Raw genomic sequence first — 27,057 nt, 5'->3', positions numbered from 1 at the left:
CGGAAAGTCGCTGCAAATGACCGAATGTTTTTGATCGGACGTGAAAGGAGGTGGTGGAGCCCGCTTTTTGGGTGGCCGCAAGTATGAATCACTGTCGTTGTTTGTGGGAACTTGCAGTGTTTCAGTGACCAGTGCCTCTGCCACAGAGATGCGAAAATCCAAAAACTAGAATAGCTCCCTGGATCGTTTGCTGGTCGCGCATATCTCTTCTGTACTGTAACCATGAGTTGCTTAGTCCCTTGGTCCCAAGGTCCCGCTCGTCAAGTGCAAAAAGCATCTGACGGTCATCTCTTGGCCATAAGGTGTTGACCATAACGATTTCATTCGATAATAGCTGATGATGCGGTCGGCCATGTAGATAACTCCCATATTCTTGTACAAATATATAATGCTTGGCTTGGAAAGATTTAGATTTTTTTTCTCCTTGCTGGACCACCTATGACATGTGTCATGCTTTCCAAGAACAAATGACGTTAGTGTTATGGCTTTGTCGTCGTGCCACCTAAACAGAATTTTTCACCCATCATCTCTGCAAACAATTTCAGATGTTCCTCGTGCCTTAGCTTTAAGCCCACTTTCGCTAGACAGGCTCGCACCATTTGGAATCCGATTCTTCTTCACTGACCTGGTACACGATGTGTCCCTTACTGCCAATTTATCAAGCAACGGACCAGCCTTCAAGTATCTATGAAAAAAAAGATGTCTTCTAGGAGCGAGATTGGTTGCAATCCTGAGGACAGCTGACGCTCCAATTCCAAAACTTCTTTGGTACAAAGTCCTTTCAAAATGCAAAAGGGCAGTTGGCGCCACCAGCACAAAACTCTTTAAGCCATCGGGGTTAGGTTTTCGAGGCACGCACTGTCTCAACTGTGTTGAGACAGCTCGTAATTGCAGGTCATTATCATGATCATCATCAGCCTGCTTACGCCCACTCCAGGGCAGAGGCCTCTGCCATACTTCTCCAACTACCCCGGTCATGTACTAATTGTGGCCATGTTGTCCCTACAAACTTCCTAATCTCATCCCGCCACGTAACTTTCTGTCGCCCTCTGCTGCGCTTTCCTTCCCTTGGAATCCAGTCCGTAACCCTTAATGACTATCGGTTATCCTCCCTCCTTATTACATGTCCTGCCCATGCCCATTTCTTTTTCTTGATTTCAACTAAGATGTGATTAACTCGCGTTTGTTCCCTCACCCAAACTGCTGTTTTCTTCTCCCTTAACATTAAACCCATCATTCTTCTTTCCATAGCTCGTTGCGTCGTCCTCAATTTAAGCAGAACCCTTTTCGTAAGCCTCCAGTTTTCTGCCCAGTACGTGAGTACTGGTAAGACACAGCTGTTAAACACTTTTCTCATGAGAGATAATGGCAACCTACTGTTCATAATCTGAAAAAGCCTGCCAAACGCACCCCAGCCCATTCTTATTCTTCTGATTATTTCAATCTCATGATCCGGATCCGCGGTCACTACCTGTCCTAAGTAGATGTAGTCCCTTACTACTTCCAGTGCTTCGCTACCTATTGTAAACTGCTGTTAATTCTCTTCCGAGACTGTTAAACATTACTTTAGTTTTCTGCCGATTAATCTTTAGACCCAACCTTCTGCTTTGCCTCTCCAGGTAAGTGAGCATGCATCGCAATTGGTCCCCTGAGTTACTAAGCAAGTCAATATCATCAGCGATTCGCAAGTTCCTAAGATATTATTCATTAACTGTTACCCCAAATTCTTCCCAATCCAGGTCTCTGGAATACCTCCTGTAAACACGCTGTAAATAGCATTGGAGAGATCATATCTCCCTGCCGGACGCCTTTCTTCATTGCGATTTTGTTGCTTTCTTTATGGAGGACTACGGTTGCTCTGGAGCCTCTATAGATATCTTTCAGTATTTTTACATACGGCTCGTCTACACCATGATTTCGTAATGCCTCCATGACTGCTGAGGTTTCGACTGAATGAAACGCTTTCTCGTAATCAATGAAAGCTATATATAAGGGTTGGTTGTATTCCGCACATTGCTCTATCACCTGATAGATAGTGTGAATACGGTCTAATATTGAGTAGCATTTACGGAATCCTGCCTGGTCCTTTGCTTGACAGAAGTCTAAGGTGCTCCTGATTCTATTTGCGATTACCTTAGTAAATAGTTTGTAGGCAACTGACAGTAAGCTGATCGGCCTATAATTTTTCAAGTCCTTGGCGTCCCCTTTTTTATGAATTAGGATTATGTTAGCGTTCTTCCAAGATTCCGGTACGCTCGAAGTCATGAGGCATTGCGTATACAGGGTGGCCAGTTTTTCTAGAACCATCTGCCCGCCATCCTTCTACAAATCTACTGTTACCTGATCCTCCCCAGCCGCCTTCGCCCTTTGCATAGCTCCCAAGGCTTTATATGCTTCTTCTGTCGTTACTTGTGGGATTCGAAATTCCTCTACACTATTCTCTCGTCGATTATCTTCGGGGGTGCCACTGGTACTGTATAAATCTCCATAGAACTCCTCAGCCACTTGAACTATCTCATCCATATTAGTAACGATATTGCCGGCTTTGTCTCTTAACGCATATATCTGATTCTTGTCTATTCCTAGTTTCTTATTCACTGCTTTTAGGCTTCCTCAGTTCCTGTGAATTGCAAGGAATTGCAGCCAAATATCTGGTATTTGCTAAGTATCGCCAACAGACTACATGTGCGTACTGTGATATTTTTGTTGTAATTGAGACCCAATGTCCAAAATATTGGGCATTGTAAAATGCATCACGCACTCAAGAAAACTACCGCATTCATAGCTCATATACGCGTTCCTCTGTCTTACTTGAGTTCTTATCAACCCAAACCAAGGCCTATATATGCTTTAATACATGCGAAAAAACGCAAATTTACTCGCTTCTTGGGCGGCAGCCACCAAAGGCGCTCGTGCTCAGTCCCGCCATTTTCAACTGTCGTGGAAACGCGGGAAACAGAATGACTTTGACCGTAGTCAAGAGGTGACAGCACGGGTCTCAGTAGCAGCTCGAAAAGGCCTGTGTGTGCGGAAAAATCTGTTTCAACAGCCGTGGCACGTTGTGTTTGGTTGTCCCATATATTGGACAAATCTTCCATTGGTGGTCCTCAGGAGGATACAAATACACGATTTAATAAGGCTGCGTAAAAAATACGTAATTTTCAACTCACCAGCGACGTGCATCATTATTATTCCTATAATTCGTAGTAAGAATAAGTTGATCTCATCTATTAGTTGTAAGGAAGCCGGTTGTCGGTGAAGAACAGCGTTTGCTGCTGGTGGGACGGTGGTATATATGGGAACAGGAGCGTGACGTCACAGGTCACGATGCCGCGTGTCTGGCAGCTCTGCCACATCTTCCTTTTTTTTTTCTAAACAATTAGTTCAACGTCTCTCCGGCAATTGGTACAGATAGGGCTTGCGACCTTGCCGTGCGCTTCGTCGTAGCTCTGGGAAAGGTGGTTCGACGTCTGGGACATCAAAATATAGAGGATCGTGTGGTTGTGGGGCCACGTCGCGTAGATGCTCTCGGGTCCGCCGCATCTCCCAGCCATCTTCCGCTCTCAGGATCGCTAAACGTGGAAGTTCCGCTGGCCTTAGGAAGACAGCAGGTGCCCAGGTCCAGTGAAGAGTGTCTTACGCTGTTACCTGTTGCCCCGGTGATAGGGGGGGCAGCTGTCTGGAGACGCGGTTGTAGTAGACTTTCTGACGATGACGCACTTCCTGCAGACGGCGTTGAATGGCTTTGCAGGGCACAGTCTCTGGTACCAGGTGCGCTGTGGGTACTGGGAGCAGGGTTCTCGTCAGTCGTCCCATGAGTCTCTGCGCAGGGGACTTCAGCACCGCCTCCCTGGGGGTATTGCGCCACGCAAGTAAAGCCATTTGGAAGTCGGGTGTCCTATGCGAGCACTTCTTTAGTAGTTTCTTAGCCTCTCGGACAGCCCACTCAGCCATTCCCTTAGATCGCGGGTAACACGGGCTCCAAGTTACGTGTGCGATAGCCAATATGCTCAGAAACTCTTTGAATTCCGCGCTGTGGAACGGTGGGCCGTTATGACTGCACAGCTTTAAGGGAAGTCCACGAGCAGCAAAAATATCCGCACACCATGATTTAAGCAGTTTTGCAGAGACGTTATGGAATTCACGTATCTCAAAAAAGAAGGAATAGAAGTCTACGATTATGGCAAACTGTCGGCCGCCGTAAGAGAACACGCCCATTTATACAGTTTCCCAGGGTAATATAGGCACTTGGTGACACAAAAGTGGCATCTTCGGGTTCCGTGATTGATATGTTTGGCTGATCTTACAAACTCTACAGTACTGTTCGATATCCGCGGACATACTGGGTCAGAACATAACGCTTCTCGCTCGTTCTTTGATTTTGTCTGCTCCCAAATGTGCGGCGTGAAGGAGGCCCAATATTACTGCTCTCTTCGAGTGTGGTACGATTACCTCATTGCTGCGGGACAATAGGCCATCCTGGGTGTGTATGTGCTCCCGGTAGGACCAGTAGGGGCGCACGGCTTCCGGGATATCACGTTTATCGTCTGCCCGGCTTGTTTCCGCATATCCTCGTAGCTTGAGCAGGTTTGGATCGCTATCGGTTGTTGCAAGGAGGTCTTCGATGCATGCTTTGGAAGCAGAAACACATTCGAGCACATTTACTTGAAACTGCTCGGTCTCTTCAGCCATACACACTTTGCTCGGCAATCGTGACAAAGCATCCGCAAGAAAGGGCTCCTTGCCCGGTTTGTGGATAACACTGAGGGGATTCCCCTGCAAGACGAGCCTCTTGCGTTGCAAACGAAGGGGGCACTGGTGCAGCTGCTTCTCGAAAATCGGCACCAGAGGGCGATGACCGGTTTCGACCGTTACTTCTGGCTGACCGTAAATGTAATAGTGGAATTTAGTGCAACCGTGCACCATCGCGAGCGTTTCTTTTTCAATATGCGCATAGCGCTGTTGTGTGTCCGTGAGGGACCGAGATAGAAAAGTGGCAGGGAGGCATTCTTGAAGAAGCACCGCACCAATACCGAATTGGCTCGCGTCGACTGAGAGGGTGAAATTTTTTTGGGGTCAAAGTAGGATAGCGCTGGTGCTTGCCCCAAAGACTGCCGCAATTTTCCGAAACTTTCTTCCTGCTGTTTTGTCCACATCCATGCAATGCATTTGCGCCGTAAGTTTCGCAGTGGGGCAGTAACGTCATACGTGCTTTGAATGAATCGCTGTAAGAAATAATTCATACCAGGAAACACTTGTAGCTCCTAACTGTTCTTGGGCGCCGGCATTTGTAGGATGTCTTGCACTCGTTGCGGGTCTACTCGCAGGCCATCTGCACTGAATATGTGACCCACGTAACGCACATGGGGCGGCAAGAATGCGGATTTCTTGAGGTTCAACCTAAGATTTTGTTCTTTGCCGAGTGTCAACAAGAGTTTCAAGTGGTAATCGTCCTCTTCTTTAGTCCTTCCCCAGAGCACTATGTCGTCCATGACTACTGCTACGCACGGTTACCCTTCTAACACGCGGTGCATTGCTGCTTGGAAAATCTCTGGGGCCGAGGCGATGCCAAACGGCATTTGAAGAAACCGATAGCGACCATATGGCGTGCTCATAGTTCAAAGATTTGAACTTGGATCGTTCAGTTTAATCTGCGAAAATCCAGATGGCGCATCTAAAGTTGGAAAAAAAAAACTGCCTCGGAATGTCGCGGAACTATGACCTCTATTGTTGCCATAGGATAGTTCTCGCGCAACAGTGACTTCTTCAGCTCTGTTGGATCCAGGCAAATGCGAACTTTGTCCTTTTTCACTACTGTGATTGTGTGACTGGACCATTCCGTAGGTTCAGTTATTACTCCTTGGTCTTCCATGCGCTGTAGTTCTGCCTTCACCTTGTCTTGAAGGGCCACAGCGGCTCTTCTAGCTGGCACGACGATACCCGCGGCACCTGGTTGAGCTTCATTTTGTACTCGAATTCCCTTAGCTGGCCGAGCCCTTTGAACACTTCTGCAAAAGGCTGCGCTGGGGAGTTAATATGCTCGTATGCAATGCTCTGCAAGCGCCTCATGAACCCCAAACGTGCCGCCGCTGAGCCACTCAGTGTTACCGGCACCTTCTGCTCTACAATGAAAATGTTTCTTCATTAAATTTTTATTCGCTGAATGTAACAGCCGTACTTTTTTATGCGATGTGGTATATTGTCAAAATAGCCGTAAGTGTGACCCGACAGGCTTCTGTTGTCTTATCTGGTAGCGTCTCTATGTCTCGATTCGACATAACGCAGCAGTTTGCGCCCGTGTCTAATTTGCACGTCATGGGTGTGGCTTCAATAAGAAGCGTCGCATTCCACTTATGTGTTGTTATGGTATGCACCGTAAAAGTCTCCTAGAAATAGTCCTTGTCAGCTTCTAGACGCAGTTCACGCAAATCTCTGTGTCTCGGAACCACGTCTCGTGAAGTTTTCGAGAAATAGTCCTCATCTGGTTCTAGACGCAGCTCACGCAAATCTGCGTATCTGAACCGCGTCTCGTGATGGCCGCGGCCTCTTGCATACTTTGGCAAAATGGTTCCACCTGCGCTTTTTTTGCAAGTCTTCCCGTTCGCAGGGCATATTCCGCTGCGATGTGTCTGGTAGCCGCATTTACTGCAAGCGTTCCTGTTACATGCTACCGCATGAACTCTGGTTCCCTGAGCTGTTGCGGTTGCTTCGATTATCTCACGAAACTGCTCTTTCCCGTGCTCATGTGCGCGACAGATATCGAGTCTTCTGATACGAAGGGTATTCAGCGATCAACTTTTCCTGCAAATTCTTTTCTCGAATGCCCAGAATAATGCGGCTGCGCAGCATGAGATCTTCTTGCGCTCCAAATTCGCAGTTTTTAGCTAGTATACGCAGTTCGGTCAACCATTCACTGAAGCCCTCGCTTTCCTTTTGGTTTCTTGATCCGAAACAGAATTCCTGCCAGGTTAGATTCATTTCACGCTTGTAGAAATCCTCAAATTTCTGTGACAAGATGTCGACGTCGTTTTTGTCTTCTCGTGCTTCAATCTTGAACGTGCTGTACGTCTTTCTAGCCTCCTCACCAATCGTTACTAGCAAGGTGGCTGCCTGCACATCTTTTCTCTGCTTGCTCAGCTGAGTGGCAGCAGAAAAAAAGGTAAACTCACTTTTCTAAGTTTGCCATCCAATCCAAGCGTTACCTGATGTGTCCATGGGAATCGCCGGTGGAACACGGGACGATGGCGTCGACATGCCGAATAGGGACCGCTGCCGCCATGTAAGCAAGCCGGTTGTCTGTGAACAGCTTTTTTTGCCTGTGGAAAAACGCTGGTATATATGGGAACAGGAGCGTGACGTCACAGGTAACGACGCCGCGTTACTGGCAGAATCTGCCACATTAGTTAACGTAGCTTTTTTAGGCTTTGAACTAGGCAAGTTGGAGGAGAATGATGAGTTGGAGGTCGTATGCTTCTACCACTCGCTGGAGCTTCCGACCTTTGGGGGTGTCTGATCGGTAACCCCAGCTGGTGTGAGCGGCATTGAGGTCCGCAAGAAGCAGCAATCAATCCTGGGTACCGGAGTGAAATTTGACTTCCGGAATGAGTGCCTCACAATCGACCCTCCTTTCTTTAGGTGAGGTATACACGTTCGTGATTATGGTTTTTGCTTTGCCGCGTTTCTGCGGTAGTATTGTTACGATTTGGTGGTTGATGCTGCTAGTTGCCACATATTATATATTGGTTGCTAAATCCTTGAGTACCATCGTTGCGACCTCAGGGTAGTCTGAGTGAGACATCGTGTAGTAGGGTGCAATTTGACCGGTTTGCTGCTGATTTCTTTTAAACAAATGACATCATGTTTGACTGGCGCTGTGTTAATCTATAGCTGTAGAGCAGTCACCCGTTTGTGAAAGGTGAGGCAGTTTCACTGCCAAATTTACAGATATGGGTGGTGTGCTCGCCTTCTACTCACAATGAATAGTGCTTCTGCTTTCCGAAGCCGGTATGTGCTTCGGACGGCGGCTAGATGCAGCACCCAGACTGTTACTCGCTCGCTTACGAACTGCGCTCCTTTCACTGGCCGCGCATTCATCGACTTAAGTTTTCAGGCTTCGTAATTCTGCGTACATCTGCTGCCGAACATTTTGCAAAGCTTGTAGTTGATGCACTATTTGATGAACTGTGCCCACCATGGAATTCCGCATTGATATAACCCTGGCAGGCGTGTCTGCTGCTTTAGTATGTGCTATTTTGTACCGCTTGCTGGAGTTACCGAACAGACATCCCCAAAGGCCGGGAGCTTGAGCAAACGGTCAAAGCATATGACCTCCAACTCGCTATTCTTCCCCAGAACCTGACGTGATTAGCTAACAGCGGCAGCGCAGACGCCTTTGCTGATCTTGCATTCACAAGTAATGTCTACTAGGTTTCTGGAACAACCTTGAGTAGAATCTAGGTAGTGACCATTACATCCTCAGAATATCGGTAGGCTCTCCCGAAATTCGATGACCCTGTGGGCACGTGCTAATCGCGGACTGGGTAAACTATCGCCAAGTACCCATGCGGGCTATATTTGGTGAGAACACTGAAGACTGGGCCAAGCACATATTACATGCTCATAAACCAAATCTAAGCGGATAGCGCTCGCAGTGGAAACGCCGGTATGATCTCCTACATATGATATACAATAATATGCTACATATGTGGGAAGGCAGAATGGGCTAAGAAAGCGATGGAAAAAAACATCGACTTAATAGAGAACTGCGCCATACAATTGCCGAAATATCTGAGCGGGCAAACGCTTACGCACAGGTGTAAGATATGGACATAACTTTGGTTTTTAAGCAGTTGATTTGTAGGGAGTTTACGGTCGACCATGCATACAAGTCACCTAGTGTCGCGTTTGCTGCTGAATTAATGTCATTTACGACCACACCTGTAAAAAACAAGGAAGTGTCATCCGCATATATGACATATTAGATTGTCTGGTTTATGTTTATAATGTCGTTGATATAAGTAATGAAAAGTACTGGCCCCAATATACTACCTTGAGGTACACCTTGAGCAACGTTTTGCAAGGACAACCGTTCTGCGTTTATGCTTACAGACTGTAGTCTATTGCTCAAATAACTGGCAATTGAATTCAGTGCAGGGCCTTGGATGCCGTAATAGTGTAATTTTTGTAAAAGGGTATTGTGATTTACATGGTCAAAGGCTTTAGAGAAGTCAACAAATATACCTAGTTTAAGTTTCGTGTCCTCTATAGTGCCTAATATAATTTCCTTTTGTCGTAGCAATGCTACCTCTGTCGACAGACCTGACTTAAAACCGTACTGAGCCGCCGTAATTACCGAGTGTTTTGTAAAGAAATTCGATAAACTCATAAAATTAGTTTTTCTATGGGCTTTGAAAACAATGGTAGAACGTATATGGGCATATAGTTTTTTAAATCATATTTGTCTTCCCCCTTAAACAGTACTGTAACTTTTGCATGCTTCATACGTTGTGGGAAAATACCTGTGCCTAAAATGAGGTTATAAATGTATGTTACAGGGACGACTAATATATCTATAACAAAACAGATTGGAGCGTCCTTTAAACCGTCCATATCTCCCGATTTACTTTTCTTGAGTTTTTTGAAAATGCACATAATCTCATATTCATCTGATAGGGAAAGATAAACCGACGAAACTACTTGTGGGGCGGACATGTAATGCAGTGCAGTGGTGTTACTGACGCTGTCTACCAATCAAGTAAGGTGATTATTAAATTTCTCAGCCAATGCTTTGCCCCTGTATGTTCGATTCCCTTCAGTTATCTCTTCTACAGTAAAATTAGCTTTATGCTGTCGTAAATTAATTTAATTTGCTCCACATCTCCTTAACCCCCGCAACCCGCTCGAACATGCAAGAATTATAATTGCGCTTCACTATTTTCATAAATTTACTTAAATTATTTCTATACTTCCTAAACGAATCCAATGGGCCTGGATCGCGATTTTTCAAGAATAGTTCATACACGCCATTGTTCTTATTAATCATTTTTGACAGCTTCTTTGTGACCCATGGATTCCGTAAATGGTTTGACTTCTTTATTTCTTTACAGGGAAAATATCGCTTGTAGATGCGGGAAATTATCTCCCTAAAATTGTCATATGCGGTGTTTGCTGATGAGCACGAAAGTACTGCTTCCCAACTAGTTCTGGAGATTTCGTCTCGAAACTGCGAAAGAGAGTTTTCAGTTATTTTCTGGCACCGAAATTTATAGGTTGGCTTTGATTCAATGTGGCACTTATCAATAACTAGATATATCGGCAAATGATGACTAAGTGTAATGTTAATTGTCCCAGAAAAGAGGCTTTCACCTGGTGAACTTGTAATAAAAAGGTCCAATAACGTGGCGCTAGTTGCTTGAAATGCGAGTTGGTTCCAGTACCACATTTGACAACAAATACAAATTAATATGCGTGGAAAATTCCGCTTGTCTTGATGTATTAGAAAGCATGTCAATGCTTAGATCCCCACCTAGAACTAAATTGTACTGATGTGTAATAACATAAGAGATTATCTCGTTTAGATGCTTAAAAAACCCATTTAAATTGCCGTCCGGTGGACGGAACACCACAGCGAAAAGAAACTTTCCGCATTTCAAACATATTACCTCAACATCTGACGTAAATGAAGATAGCTCATCAATCAGTTCATAATTTATGCCTTGTTTAATAAGCATACATACGCCTCCACCTATTCTAAGCGATCTGTTCAGGAAAACTCTATTATAACCTTCCAGATGCACGCCATCATTTGCCGAAAACTACGTTTCTGTCAACATAGTTACAGAAAAAGCCAAACCGAAGTCACTAAGAAACATACAGAATTCATCCTGTTTGCCACGCGCTGACTACATATTAAGATGACTGAATGTTAGAGGTGAATCGCATTTCTCGACCTTTTCATAGCTTAACAGTGATGGACTAATGCTACAAGTGCTCATTTTAGTTTCTGACAGGTCAACAGGAAATCGTGTATTGTAAAATCCGAGTTTATTTCGAAAGCAATTTTGCGTTCGAACAACAGTGCAACGACAAAAGCCGCGACAGCTATCCTTGTAGAACCAATTTTACAACCCCGAACAGAATAGGCTGCACAAATGAAAAATTGTAACCAAAACAAGCTATAGCACCACGAGCCTTGGTACATCGTAAGAAAATAGGAATGAGCAAAATAAATTTTCCCAAACAATTTATACGCGAAAATGCTGTTTTTACATGGTAAAGGAAAGATTTCATGAACCAACAGAGAGGCAATGTCATGAGCATGCGCGGTACTTGACCTACTTGGCAACAGAAAATAAGCATCAAATAAGTCATCGATGTTTTCTTTTGCAGCAGCACCGTAATATTTGAGCCTATAACACAAACCACCTCTTTAGCTGCACCGATATCAGGAAGAACTGGTCATCTTGTTTACACCATCACTGTTTTCAATTTTGATCTTTGGTGCGTTATCAGTCGGCCGCGCAAAGGTTTTTCCATCGGGCACCCAGACATACTTCCAACCGGTGTCGCGCTTGCACGCCGTAGCTTGACCAAGAAGTCGTTGCAATTCTGGGCGCAGATGTTCATTTACGAACGCCGCTGACCGAGAGTCAATGTCGAGATCAGAGCACTTCAGGCCCACTGCGCGCACTCCTCAAAAAGGCATCCCGCCTTTGTCTCTGCTCGAACTGCACAACTACATTTTTTTTGGTTGGGTTGTGTGCCGTTGGAACCCTGTGTGCTCGACCGATATCAGTCGCAGCAAGCGGAACGCCCACATTTTTTCCAATCTTTATGACCATTTCAACTAGGTCTAAGTGTCCTTGAAAACTGAATTTAACAAAGGAAATAATAATCTTACCTCCATAGCATGCTTAGAGCGCAGCACCTCGTCTCGACCTACTAGACAGACCGATTACTGGAACGTTCCTCGATGCCGAACAAACTATGGTCTCCAAATGCTGAAACATTCACTCCTCCACATACTAAAGTTCAATTTTTCGTTAGAGCGATTACGCCTTCTTTCGCGACAGGATATGTCCAATCTTTTTTACTGGCATGGTGTATTTCTTGTGTTGTCTTGGTGCAAAAATGCGGCATGAGATGCTGCATTTTTACGATTTTTAATTTTTTTTGTCTTCTCGAGGAGTGCAAATCTCTCTTGCATTTTTCGTTTTTGTATAAATATATTCCTTATTCTACCAATTTCACTATGTATTTATGTGCCTATTTACTTGCTTTCATGACTACGAATGCTGTCACTTTTCTGCCTTGTATTGCTGGGATGTGGGGCCAGTCAAGCTGCGTTTATGTCGCAGCTTTTTTCCCGCATTCCACACCACACATTGTATCTTTGCCTCATGTATGAATATGCAAACATTGAAACACTCTGGTGAAATAAACTCCAAATCCAACAGCAGTTAGAGGCAGTGAGTTGTGCGACTTTCTACCACTCACTTCGCGAAACGTTACAGACCTCCAAGACATGACCAATATTTGGAAACATAACCGAACTAGGAAAAACCGGAACTGCCTCGAACCGCATCTTTCAGAAACATGCCGCAGAATTTACAGGAACAGATGAGGGCATTCTTACTAAGCTGAAAGGGAAGTACGTGTGGCCGGTGACCACTCCGCCATGGGTCCTACCACACCAAGGGCAACAAAATGAAGTGATCGACGCCTCAATAACCAACGCAGAAATCTTTGCGGCAGCGCAAGCTGCGCAGACTACTGCTCCAGGACCAGATCACCGCAGAAATGCTATGATCCGGAACCTGAGCGACTAACACCTAGAAAAGCTTACTCGGTGTAGAATAATAACGAGAGGCGAAGAGATCAGACAGAGAGCTACTCTTCGTTTCAACTTTTTCTTCCCTCGCAGTGCTCGCCTGCCCACGTTTGTTCCTCTTCTTCTACATACTTCCGCCCACCAGCAGCACTGTCCAACTCGAGCTTGTACAATTTCTTCACTGGCCTTCTTCTAATCTTGCTATCTTGAGCTTTAAAAGGCAGGTTGGGATTATTTCATCTTGCCAGCGAAGATGTCCACGACTCGCCCCAGTGGCCAAATATCTCTAGAGATGTGAGGCTCCTCGATGAGGACGACATCAACTACTTGTAGAGGGCGACTAGGATGCGTTGAGTTGAGGCGAAGTACCCGCAGCTCGAGGAGGTACTATTTCTTCCATTGGATCCACAGGTGGTCAACGAGCTTTTGATGGTATCGCAATTTCTTGCTAAGCTCACGTTCTATAAACAGAGCACGTTGACCTTCGTAGTCACTATTGGTTTGCTCTGGAGAGGCAAAGAACCAACGTCCGACCATAAAATGACCAGGACATAGTGAAGAAGGCTCTATAGCGCCGGGTTACGTATAGCTTAGGGGTCTTTACAACCGCTTCTACTCTTAGCAGCACAGCATCAGATTGTTCACTGTTGAGCTTGCTCTTTTCTAGCACTGTGCGTAAAGATGACTGATGGGATTAATCTCTCCCACCAGGCACCGCACCAAGACGCACCTGGCATAATGAACATCCACTCTGTGCGATGCGTCAAGAGCAACGATGCAAATAGAGCGCTCTTCATGATGTTCCAAATGTCCCATGGGACTCGCGATGTTCTCTTAGCGAAAGCGTACACGGAGAACAGCTTACGGGGACTCTGTAGCGACTCTCCGTCACTATAGGTTGTCACCCGCTTCTGTAAAATTCTTTTACCTGGCCTGGCCTCCACATGGGGGTCATTGGCCCTTGCTCTTTCTTGCAAGTGAAGTGGCTGCCCGACAGTGGTGCCAGCACAGGCACTCGGGGAACTTGTTTTACTGTGGACTAACGCCAGTCGACTTTGCATTCTCAACCTCTCAAGATGTATATTACTTCCCTCCAGTAAACAGAGCTCCTAACAAGTGATGGCCAAGGACATCTACGTTTTTTTTTTCGAACACTGCCATGGATGACGCTACTCCTACTCCTGAAGACAGAGAGGACGCCACAATTACGTCTTCTGTTATCATCGTTGCAGAGCTTCAGCTTCCAAGCTTTTTGCACAAGAATCCTCTAATATGGTTTATGCATGTAGAGGACCGTTTGCAACTCCGGAGCATCACGTCTCAAACAGCAAGGTGCCTAGACGGCGTTATCGCGCTACCCTCCGATATCGCCGATACTATAGACGACTTGCTAGCGGGTACGCCTTCGGCCATAGCGTACGACGATCTGAAGCGCACGGTCCTGTAGCACCTCGAGCCATTGCAACAGTGTATACTTCAGCAGCAACTCTCCGAGGAACTCGGCAACCAGCGACCACCACAACTCCTGCACTGGTTGCGTCAGTTGTTCGGTGGCCACTCCGCAAACCAGAACCAGCTTTCAATGATGAGCAAGGTGTATCAAGTCAGTAAGTCAGTAAACCGGCAATGGCCGCTACCGCTTCCCTCGCAAGATAATGCTGTTAATAGAAAAACATGCTCTTGATTCCACAATATCGTCATGCAGAGTCATCAAAACAGCTGGACTGATTTCGTGATCATACGACCATTCACAGTAAAACAATTATTGCCCGATTGAGTTAGCGAAATTTAAATTATAGACGTGTGGGCTTTCAAAAGAAAAAAAAGATGCTTTTCATTACTGAACTGCTGGTCTGCACACACTAGTTGCACGCTGCTTCGTCGACTGTTAGTGGACTCCGAGGGGAAAAGCGTTGCTTAGATCCACTGGCTGCCACAAATTGCTACCACCAGCCCTCTCGCAGCCTAGGCGTTCAACTTTTGGACTGCGTCGAATTCGCATTGCTCCCTCACCGCCTACCCTGCTTAGCTCCGAGCACGCTAGCTCTTAGAAAACGAGAGAGACAGCCGCTCGTCTGTACGATACTTTCCCTTGTGCTTGAAGCATTCGAAAACCTTCAGTGGCGGGATATCTGTGAAGCATAGTAATTTACAGGTGATGTCATTGTATGCTTATAAAGGTGTGTCAGGGCCCCTTAAGAATTATTTGCGGTGGCACATATCCCACTAATTTCATCTGATGTATGTTATGTTTCGTCAGATTTTGCAGTAATACTGTGGTATGTGCTCCGTCATCACATTATTTGCATGGCTTATTGCAGCCCTCTTATCATTCTATAATTATATTTATTCTTTAGAAGTACTGTGTTCTAAATATGCCTTTTTCTTTGTGCTATTAAAATGAATTTCACCCTGTGCTGATTTTATTTTCGTTCTCCTTCCCTTCGATTACACATTTATTTTGCCTGTTTATTCACAAAACTATTGAGTTGAAGTGATGTCATCTTTAAAGAAGGTAGATGGAATGAACTTGGTACTGTACGATTTTCTGCTATTATACTGCTAGGTGATCTGCAGTTCCTCCTGCAGCAGTTTATGTACCGATTAGAAGCCCTAATTCAACCTTGAGCTGCGGGAACTCTTTCAATATTTAATTTTCAATATCGTCGAATAAATAAAACAAAACAAATTTGTATGCTGCTTCTACTTTGATAGTGATAACCATTTCCCCAGGGATTTCTGTCAGATAGCGATTGCATGCCTGATGCAGGTGAATTTGTGCCGTTGGTGTTGACGTGGCCGCGATGTTCCGTGCAAAGTACAAGTGCCATAAGTACTCGCTTGTGCGCCTATGCTGTCGGTGCGAGGAAGAAAGTCCGAGTGTGAGCACTGAGGGATGGTGTCTTGATGCGGCGGCGTGTAATCGCGCGCGCTATCTGGAAAGCGGGTAGGTGAACGCTTGCTAGGAATGGGGACGAAGGGGTCACGTTAACACGCATCTCCTGCAGTCATGGCCGCCAAGGCTGCGGCTGAGTGCCCTATGCACTAATGGATTCGGGCGCAATGTTATCTTGCACGCCTAGTTCGCATTGGAGAGACAGGTGCCATGCAATTCACTCGCCGCTGTTGCAGCTCTTCATCACGCCAGCGTTGTCGCAGCGACGAGTGCTTGTAGTCATCGAGTGAGATCGATTCATCTTTGCTCGTGCACGCGTACCCTAATACTTGTTGACATAATCAGTAAGACAATTCTTACTACAAATAACACGTTCGATCATACTACCAACCCCGCTTCGTGTAATTGCCTTTCACATTGCTATCGCTATCAAAGATTCGCCTTTCATGCGAAACTGGGATATTTTCGTAGTTGTTGTATAAGTATTACCAGTTTAGTTATTAGTTGAAGACCGTGGTTACTTTATCGCTGTATGTATGTTCATGTGTGTTTTATAGAACACCGTATGATAGGGCATGTTTATATGGGACTCATTCCCTGAACAAACGAACCCTCTGTATGCAGCTACATCCCCACGCGGCTGTATCTGGTGGTCAGGCTCACAACTAAATATGCTAGGTTAAAGGGTTAAAGATCCCTTAGTATTAAGGATTTGTCTAAAAAATCGGCTCGAGGCTGACACTCATTTTCTTCGGTAACCGTAGATTAAAACAGTGTACGGTGTTTTCAATTGAACTCTATATTTTTCTATAGCTGAGGAGGCCGCTATAGCACTCGCCACCCATACAAGCGAGGATGCCACAGTGGTCTTCACCGACTCTCAAACAACGGCACGCGACTACATGAAGGGCAGGATCTCCATCAAAGCGATCAACTTACTGAAACGTGGCGATACTCCTCCCCCCTACACCTGCAACATGTGGGTACCGGGACACGAGGGACTCGAGGGGAATGAAGCGGCACACACTGCGGCCCGCGCAAGCATCAACCGGGCTTCCCCGCACGACATTCTAATCAGGTCCCACCCACCCTAATCAGAGGAGGAAACGGAAAGAATACCGTTAACTTACCAAGCACTGCTACAACACTATCGGCTTGGACATAGGGTCTACCCTCCACCAAATCCAAAACTAACAAGAAACGAAGGCACCGACTACAGGCGACTCCAGAGAAATACTTTTACCCATGGAAGCTTACTGCATCATTTACACCCGACGCTATACAGCTACACCTGTCCACACTGCAACGTGCCAGACACTCTGGCGCACCTCCTCCTGCAAAGCAAGAACACCCGTGTAAGCATCACAGCGCCACAACTAATAGCAGCAGACGCAGACCCAAACCTCCTTGCTTAAACGTGGGCGGCTGCGATCTCCAAGCCGGACCTGGTCGACCAGCGCGAATTCGTCGCCCGGGCCCGGAGGGCGATCCAAGCCAGAGGGTTCCTGGAATAAGGGACCCTCCCACCTCGAGTGACAAGTCACTACTTCAAATAAAGGTTTCGTTCTCTCTCTCTTCTTTCATTGCTTAAAGCTTCTCTGCAATTACTTAGTTCGCGAATAGGATATCTCCTTGCAAAAAGAAAACAACATATTCGTTTTTCGTTCGCAGAGAATCGTTTGTCGTCAAGCATTGAAAGGAGACAAATTGTTGATAAAAAGATTGTAATTGTCAACAGTGTGCGCACATGTATGCTTTCTGCGGTATTTACGCCTTGTCTGTTCTCTTTGTTTCTTCTAGATTCTTCATCTGAAGTATCTGCACTGCGATTTTAAGTGGCTGGCATACGCAGCCTAGAAGAGAAGGTTCAGCTATCATATCAGAAAATAACCGGTGCGTGGAATATTTTTTGCTCTTATCTTCTTCTCTGCCTTCATCATCCTCACGCAGGCGAACTGCAAAGCTGAATTTTTAAAGACGAGAATTGTTTTCTTTTAAGCTGTTCAATGGTGGCCACCTGATATTTTATTTGCGTAAGAAAAAAAAGATTTATTAGCTAAGCTTTTCTATAAAGATCTTACGGAATTTGCAAAGACACCATTGTTTTTTTCGCAGGCACGATTACAAATACCACACTCTATATCTTTCGCGTCCCTTTTTTTATGATCGCGTGTAGAATACATAAGTGAAGTAATTTCTGGTTTGAGATATCAATGTTGCATGCGTTCTTTGTTTATGCTTTATAACAACAAGATCAGTGTTCTGTGGGAACCGCTAACCAGCACTTCAACCCTAGAGCGCCGGCCACCTGGATGAAGGCTCGTGTATGCGTCAAATATAAACCGGTGGGTATATTGAAAGTCATTCAGTTCGAAGAACGCAAGCACGATTGCCGCTCGGCAGCGGAGCATCACGCCGCTCGCTTGGAACAAACGTGCACGACTAAGCACAATAGCCGCAACGCGGAAACGAAGAGCTACAATAATCTACCTAACATATAAAACAAATCGTCACCAATTACACAGCCCTCACATGAAAGATTGCAGATCGTATTAACGTCTCCAATACTTCGAAACTTTATACGCTCCCCCATTTTTTAACGATACATGCTTCTACCCTTGAAAATCATTATCAGCTATGCTAGCGTGGAATATGAGAAAAACCAGCTGCCTTTGTAGCTTTGAGCAGAGCTTCGCTTCTTCAGCTGTCATACCACTATCCGAGTTTTACATACCACAAAAGATGGCAAAGCTTGCTGCACTATATACTGACCCCGAGACATTGCTCGGTTTCTTGAGGGTACAAATTAAAGGCACAACGTTTAAATCATGAAATGAAAAAAGCGCGTGCACAAACATAGGGGCTAACAGCACGGTTGTGCGGCTTGAATGCCCAATAATCTACTTGGGACACGTTAAGGCACCCCTACTAAATTGTAGCCGTTGTGAACACAGGCCTACATTCGTGACATACTCTACCATCCGTATCGCTTCTAGCTTTTAGGTTCGCGGAAGCGTAATTGATCATGTGCACAACAGCCTGTTATCCAGAGCACTGCACGGGCTCAGCTCGTGTAAGCGATACTGGGTTCAGGCCCGGACTAGGAACTTCGGGCTCGGGTCAATCCCTGGCCTTAGTTGTGCCCGGATAAGGCCCTGCATGCAGTACCAGCTCGAGAAACTGAAGACGGTAAAAACTGCAGCTGTATGCAAATTGTGGGTCTCCGTCTGTTTATGGGAAAGTCGAGGCAGGCAGGCCGCGACACAAAAGCGACAGGCTGCAATGATTAGTATATATTAGCAGCGCTCTTCAATCATTCGGCAAACTTTACCAGTGATCAGCCGTGCCAAGTATATGCCCCGTTGTTCAATGTGATTAGTATTTGCACGCTTAAGATAGCCTTTATCTATCAATCCATCAATGTGTTTACCTATCTTTCCAGCTATGTATCCTCACATGCTATTTGACCAGAGCTGTGTACTTTTTTTAGCCATTATGCGTGGCGTACTGTTCTATTGTGGTCGTGCAGTCATGGCCATGCCGCTGTAGGCACGTCATTTACGCAACGCTCTCGTACCATCGTCATCGCTTCGTGACCAAAACTTGTCGTCATGCCATCCGAGTCATACCGCCTTCATATTTCCATCGACGCCATTCCGTAGTACTCTTGGTGTCGTCATTCAATCGTGATTACACCATCGCTGACTTGTCATTCGTCGTCATTTCATCATCGACACACGGTAATTATTATGCATTTGTTGTCATACCATTAAGGTGACTGTTTGGGCATGTTGGTGGGTCCTGAGTGCAGATTTTTGCGCACTAGACGAGTACAAAGAAGAGGCTTAGACACACGAGCGCAGACTTACAACTTTGCTTTAGTTGAAACAAGTGACCACGTATATAGCAGAATCTGTGACAATTCACCCGTGCGCCGCTCGCAGAAAATCCCTGTCTCTGCGCAAGAAGGATAGCTCCTTGCTGGAAAAGGTGATGGTTGGTTTTGGCACACACGTATGACCACACCTGTCAATCAATTCCGCTTCGATGATTTCTCGAGTTAACTGACTACGATTTCTGCTGGAGATTGAGCATGCACTATACAGCGGTTTACACGTGATTGTACTTATGGCGCCTGCCTAATGACGCGTACAATTTCTGCAGTGGGCATCCACAAAGCCCCCTTTAATTTCAGTCACATTGTAGCGATGCTCCCGCAACCTGTCACTAAGGCATCGTCCACTCTGACCAACATACATGCATCCACAGTTCAAAGGCAGATTATAAACTATTCCTTCTGAACATTCAACGAACGTTGACTGATGTCTCGTTTTGCAAGCAGGCTCTTTGGCGGCACATGCAGTCGTCAATGTGCACAAAGATTGCAGTTTGTCGGGAGCGGAAGAAACCACTTTTACATTGGCCCGCTGGCCAGTTCTTTTCAGCCGATGCTATATGCCATGCATATACGGAATAGCGGCGACTTTTTTGAAAGCGTGGAAGACTGAGAGGCCTTAGTCATTTGTGGTGACATGCGCTTCAACATGTCTTCAGCAACGCTAACGAGGAAGTGTACGAGTGTGGGGTACCCCGCTTTCCTAAGACGAAGTGCCTGTTCAGAGAAGCTGATGGCCATGAGCTCTCTGCAAGACTTGCTTTAAAAAAATTGGACAGGCATAACTTCGCGATGCCCCTTTTTACCAGTGAAAAGGGGCAACGCGAAGTTATGCCTGCCCAAAGGTGCCTTCGACCATACGATTTGGTCGCTGCATTGCTTGAATGCTAATCGCATTAACATCGATACTAATGTTCAGCTGAGTTCTGCTGGAATTATTTCATCTTCGCGGCACTAATAAGCTCTGTTCAGAATTGTTCCTAGCTTATTAAGACCTCTGATTCCTAGAGGTGAGTGGGCTCGGGAAAGAGAATAACGATGCAATTTTGGAATACAGGCACTGCTTTGACTTTGACAGTGGCTCCGCCTGCCGATAAAGGTAAGCGCGTGAGCGCGGTTATGATTAGCGGGCAAGGACGAATTTCAAAAGTGACAAGGCATTAAAGGGAAGGGTTGAAATGACTTAGAACTAGAAAAATATTTTCTTCCCAATGGTGTTATAGAGATCGGCAACCATTTGAATCGTGCGAGATACGTGCCAAAAAAGCTTACTAGACTGCCTTAACTTGTCCAAAGTCTCATTCGTATAGCAGCCAGAAGAATAAATAATGGAATGAGTTTCAGTACAGCAGGTTACATTTTTCAATAGCGAAAGTCAAAGGCAGAGTCCTTTGCAACCTTTTGTTGCTACACAAAATTATGTAGAATATCCGCATAGGTCATGAATTGGACACGTTTCAATGCTTTGTGCGGGGCTATCCCAATGAAAAAATAAGAATGAAATAGTTTTTGAGCACCTTGACAGAGAGTAGCAGTAAATACGTTCCGGAATATTCATTCGCAACTTAATTTGTTTCTTAAATCATAGTTTACCTTGCAATTGGCTTCCATTATTTTTGTTCAATAGGTGTTCGAGCGAGTTTCACTCTGCGTTGTTTATCGCACAGCTAGTCAAAAAAAAATCAAATTTTCACTTTTAAATGTCCATTGTTCTTAGATAAATGCTTTAGGTCTACGCGGATACTGAAAACTTTTGCAACTTTTGTGAGAGAGATGTGAAAAACAAAACAAAACGCAGAAAGATACTTATTCTGTGAGTACATTTCTACTGCTATTTTCACACTTCAAGTAGCTCAATCGTCATGTTCGCAGCCCTTTACATGTTTTTATAGCACCAGCCGGGTTTTCTGAGAAATTGTGTGTGCAAAAAACCACATCATATCCCAATTTTGCGAGAAACTACGTTGCCTATTCTGTGCACCCTCAGTGCTGATACCAAAATGAGAGAGAGTATAAAGTTCCTCATAAAGGAGAATACGGTTGCCTGAATTCTTGACTTAAAAGTAGAAATCAATATGAAGCCGAATGAAGCAATGAAAATGTCATGTTCCGTGCGACAATATGATAGCACCTGAGCGTTACCATTGGAAATCAAGTTTATTAAGACAAACACTTCTAGTGTCGTGTATAATGGTATTCCTGAAAGTCCCCAAAGTCCTGAAAGCGTATTTAATTTTACATTCCAGTCAAAGTTATTCACTCGAGTTCCATCGCAATGATTATGTATGAATGAAAGGTGACATGCAATGGCTATCGGCGTTTACGGAAGTGTTCAGCCATGCCTTCGTTATGAATTGGTTTGCAGCTATTTAAAAAATCTTCTACGGCCGTTCATATCACACTTTAATTCACGAGCAAGGGGATAAAAGGAGGTGCTCTTTAGCCGCAAATTTTGCAGATAATCTGACGCCGTGAAAATAATCTTTAACTTTTTCTGCACCCTCCTTCTTAATGAGTAAGCAGGAATTGTTCCATTCTCAGTGGTGATGTTGCCAGCCTGATCCCTCCCGATCTTCCTTTCGGTCCAATGCAAACGTGTGTTTTATATCGAATAATCGAACAATATTTATTACATCATATGCTAGAAATGAAATGAAATGTTTACTTGTCTCACAGTTACAGAGTAGCCAGAAAGAAAGGACAAAGGAGAAGAATGTGCTCGATGCATCTGCAATAACTCATATAAAGGTCACTCGCCCCCGTTAATCATATTGTAGTATTTTCACAATAAACGAGAATTACACCTAGCTTCGTTTAGCTCAAAGGCTGACCGGTCGAACCGAACCCGGTCGGGCCGAGCGGGGCCGGGCCAGAATCTTAAGAGCCTGGACCGGCTGCGGGTAAGGTTTGAAATCCACAAGCCGGGCTTGGGTGGGCCAACGCCTTGAACTTTAAAGATCGAACCAGGTCGGGGCGGGAAAAACGGCCTGGGTAACGCTCTATGGTATACTTCTTTTCACAGGTTAAACGAGAGTGAAAGATGTTCCAGACCCTGTATGATGACCTCCCACCCATGTCAACGGAAGTACTCGCTCTCCGTAAAAAATTTTGGGATGCCGAAGGATATCATTTAATCTTGAACGTGAGTACCACCAAATTATTTTAGTAGGCGAAGCTTGTTGTTTATTAAAAATGTTCCCATTCTTCGTATTACGCCATTGTGCAATCCACTGAAATCAAGCACTCATTCATGAATCAATTCTGGCTTTTAATGCGGGAGCATTCTTTGTCTCATTGTGCTACGCAGCCGTCATCAGAAAGCCGTGGGAGGAAGCCGTGGCAGAAAAACGACACACAAATTACACCACCTTCATCAAACTGCGAAAAAAAAAAGAGGTCACAGTGCAGAGTCGGTCCTCCACCCCACAGCAACTGCTGTGAGAGCGCTAACCAATGCGCAACCGTTGTTTTTTTCTTCATGGTGTTACGACTATACCACCTACTTGCATCAGACATTTACATAGCCTTTAGAGAACCACACAAAAGAATATGGTGCCCTTGTCTTCGATAAAGCAGTGTCGTCAAATTTGCGATACGTTACCGTGACGACAATAAATCGAAAATACAAAAATGTCTTTCCTACTTTATCAGGATTTAATAAGTACTGTTTCAGTATGCACTTTCTAGAAGAATGCTTTGCAGTGTGGAAGAAATAGGCGTTCTTCAGAGTCGTGCAAGCAAGCCATGTGCAGGTAAGACGACGTACAGTGATAGTCGTAGCGGAGGTTAAAAATCACACGGAGAGGTTATTCAGTGAAATAGAGAATAAGTATTCATCTCAGTATCTGACTGATAGAAGGCGCACTGAGAGCTACACTTCACGCATGAAACCCTGCAAACGTGGACGTCGAGCAAGACTTGCGGAAAATACCAAATTTGGTAAAACATTGACGGGAATAGCTTGGAAGAACGGCCTAAGTAATGGGTGAAAACAGTCTCGAAAGAAAGAAGAAATGAGACACTAATCTTTTTTAACATCAATATGAACCACGCCAAATCCGCCTGCACTAACTGGACGGAAAATGTTGTCATACCTCATTGGAACATAAGCTGATGACCAAATAAAGATTGCTGATACAGTGAATTTCAAACAATGAATTATTTGCAGCACATAGAAGACTTTTGTTGCCAAAAATAAATTGCACGCTTTAGCTGTGTGAAGTATTGAGAGATTAGGCTGAACGAATGTTTGGGCATAATGTGTTAGTGTTAGTAAACGTTCTCCAGCAGTGTTCACTTGACTTATATCCATCCACTTTAACGTCCACGTTTTTTTTTTTTTTGGTGGCTCACTAGACCATTCAATACCAGCAAGCTGTTTCAGCTTAAGGATCCATCAGCCAAACCACAGCCCCAAGTCTTTAGCACAGTTCCTTCGTGTGCCAGAGATAGCGCCGAATTCCTCCATCTTGGACACCAGAGTGCTGACACTGGACTCGTCCGCACAAAAAAAAAATAAAGCGATGCCGTCTGCTTATGCCAGAATTTTACCTATGCTCTGTAAGCACTGAAACGTTCCATTAAGCCGCCGTTGGAACAGGCGACAGTGATGAATATGTTCCAGCCTGTGCGCGTGGTTTGGCTCTGCTTGGCGGAAGATTCGCTGGATGGCAAAGCGAGTGTCTGCGGAGTGAGCAAGGTGAGATGAAACCACTTGTTATGCATTTCGCGCTGTCGGCGACCCACAGACGCCGTCGGCGAAGCCCACGGACGACGAGGAAGAATAAGACACAACGAGCTCGAGGCACCAGCCGGACATCCCCCAGATTATGTTGTGGATTTGCCCTGCGAACCCGATGAATACATGAAGCGTCAACACCATGGCGCCGCTCGGAACCTACCTCATCGCTCCGCAAAGTGGCGTCATAGAGAAATAACATTTAAGGCAACAGCCGTGGAAGCCTACTTTAATGAGAACTTCGCAAATAAGACTCAGATAAGGGATCGCTATGTGGCCGGTTTGTCACCTTGAGTTGTGGCGACCTCATAAACAGCATTATTACAGCCGTAAACCTAACGCAGCAGCACTAAACTCAGCGACATAACTCAGCGCCACACTGAGCAATATGTCGTGTGCTCGCATTTATAGATTATAATAATTGCATAGGTACCCCCGTAGCATTTAGATGCGAAGCATGCCTTGGCGATCATTTGCCGCTTTGACATTATATATCTAGTGGCTTACGGCTTGGCGCTGTCTTGGCCATTTCGTTAACTTGGTATGTACCAAAATTGTCATAGTAAAACAAGAGTATATGAGGAACATAAATGATCGGTCATGATATGACTATCATGATATGTGTGTCATGTAGGTCATGAAACAGCCGTCTACGTATTGGTGCTCTCATTTTCGTTTCATTAACATGGTTCACACTGCTTCGCATAATATCGATTCCCAGAGGGCGTGCCATCTGCCGGTTTTTGTTTTTGCCACTCATGCGCTAATGAGTGCAATAGTGTATGAACTCATGGCAGCGTAGCGAGCAAAGCGCCCCAGCTAAGTATGCTGGGGCGCTTTGCACCGAGGAAATGAGAATACATACAGTGGGCCACATGCCCTATTTAGTTTCCCGGTAGTTACTATTGTATGACTAAAGTGAACACAGATGATGCCAGCAACTAGAGGACAATTTATGGTTAGAGATTATAAGGACACAGGCGGTTTCTGTGATAGTCACTTATTTCAAAAGCAATTACAGGCAACCGCGCTAACCATAAACTCAGCACCCAAGCAATTGTAAAGATTTTCGCAGCACACCATACTGCCGCATCTGGCTCACTTTCACTGATATTGTACTAAATTGTTGGAAATTCACATTAGTATAACTACGGTTTCCACATTTCTCAAACAAACACTGTTTATTTACCGTATTCCTACACCCTATAAAGATTGAGTTTTTATGTCCCGTAGTGGTCACAACCCTTCTACGGCACTAAAGGTCAAATATAAATATGACATTGGTTACACAATTGCGAGTTTCATAATTATTTTAAGTCGTGTATTCTCACAACGCGTGCAGAAGTAAAACAACAGAAATTTCAACGACAGCATTCCTTCTTTAAATTTGTGCAAGGCCTTTTACAAAGCATCAATAGGTCTGGTTTCTTGGTTGTCTCAATTAAAGTTGACTTCTGATACTATATTTAAGCCTCTATGGTAGCCTATATTGACAAAATAAATGAAAAAAATTATTGTCAGCCAATTGTGCTTAATAAACCAGTTGTAAGCCGTTGCGTAAAAAGGAATTCGTTTATTTTAGAAACAAGCGAGAAATAGGTATGTTACTATTTGGGAGCCTCGGACCATAATGTAGAGCAAATGTCTGCTCGTCACTGTCAGTAGGTATGCGCTGAATGCGTACCGATGACCGTTTGTAGCAAACTCCGGCATTCAGCTGTCAAAATTTATGAAGAACCGATTCCAATTGATATCGAAGAATGCGTTTAGCATGCTTTCAGAGGTGTCTATTTGTACCACTCTGTTGCATTATGTGTTACAGGGAATGCTGTGGACTTTATAGGTGGAGTTAGGCGGGTGGATTATTTATTCGTTTAGGGGCAGACGCTGGATGGGGTTCCTAACTGGTCCTTGAAGTAATGGTGCTTGAAATAGTATTGCATGGTCGTCTTCCACCTACGGGATCTGTGTAGACCCTGCTATACCGCTTTATCCTCGGGGTAAGCTGTCAGATAATGCTTAACGCATATAAAAAACATAACTACGTTTCTTAATATATCGGTGAGCCAAAGTGGAACATTTTAGAAGCACGAACATTAGAACCTTTGACGCGCCTTGTTACCAAGCGATCACAAACACAAGTGCAAGTGCCTAGTTCCCGTGCGAGAAGGTACGCTACTAAAACAGTTCGTGCCTGCATTTCTGATTGCTACAATCACATGTAGCATACAGAATGTCTGTAGCTAAGAGACTGCCAGCAATGGAAAAAAAGGGAAACCTATTACCTCTGACCACTTCTGGTCGAATGTTACCCACTATAGCGCCATGTTACCATACGGTTACTAACACGAATTACTACTGTTCAGATGCATAAGGAATGCCAAGCCATTGGAATGATGATCACGCGTCCGTTTTATTAGCTTCCTTTACGTAATTGTTTTCTCATACAGCTAGGTTAAGCATAAAATTATATACCCGAAGAACTCTTGAATAGAATACGATGAACGCGCGTGCTACCGCCATGATGGAAAATTCGCAGGCACGGCTCCCTGGACTGGGAAGCCTGAAGTTGCTAGTTTTAGAAATGAGTATGTTTCCAAACGGATACTCGATGCGTTAGTGAAAAGCTGCCACGCGTCGGGTCTCGGAGGCTGCAGAGAACAAGATATGTTGCGTAACGGTAGCGGCCCCCTAAACAG

General features: G+C 44.9%; 1 protein-coding gene across 3 annotated transcripts in view; it reads left to right on the top strand.

Annotated features, from left to right (window-relative positions):
• Positions 1-27,057, top strand: part of LOC129382723 (uncharacterized) — a 276,055-nt gene that overhangs the window by 50,399 nt on the left and 198,599 nt on the right. For all 3 annotated transcript variants that reach the window (XM_055066873.2, XM_055066858.2, XM_055066875.2), the window contains exons 6-7: positions 17,526-17,618; positions 22,643-22,762. In XM_055066873.2, coding sequence (XP_054922848.2) covers positions 22,661-22,762 — 102 coding nt within the window. In that variant the 5' untranslated portion in view covers positions 17,526-17,618; positions 22,643-22,660. The remainder of the gene's footprint in view (positions 1-17,525; positions 17,619-22,642; positions 22,763-27,057) is intronic.

This window comes from Dermacentor andersoni, chromosome 6 (assembly GCF_023375885.2).
Source record: "Dermacentor andersoni chromosome 6, qqDerAnde1_hic_scaffold, whole genome shotgun sequence".
Taxonomy (NCBI): Eukaryota; Metazoa; Arthropoda; class Arachnida; order Ixodida; family Ixodidae; genus Dermacentor; species Dermacentor andersoni.
The sequence above is the reverse complement of the archived record's forward strand: the minus strand, read 5'-3'. Positions and strand labels throughout refer to the sequence as shown.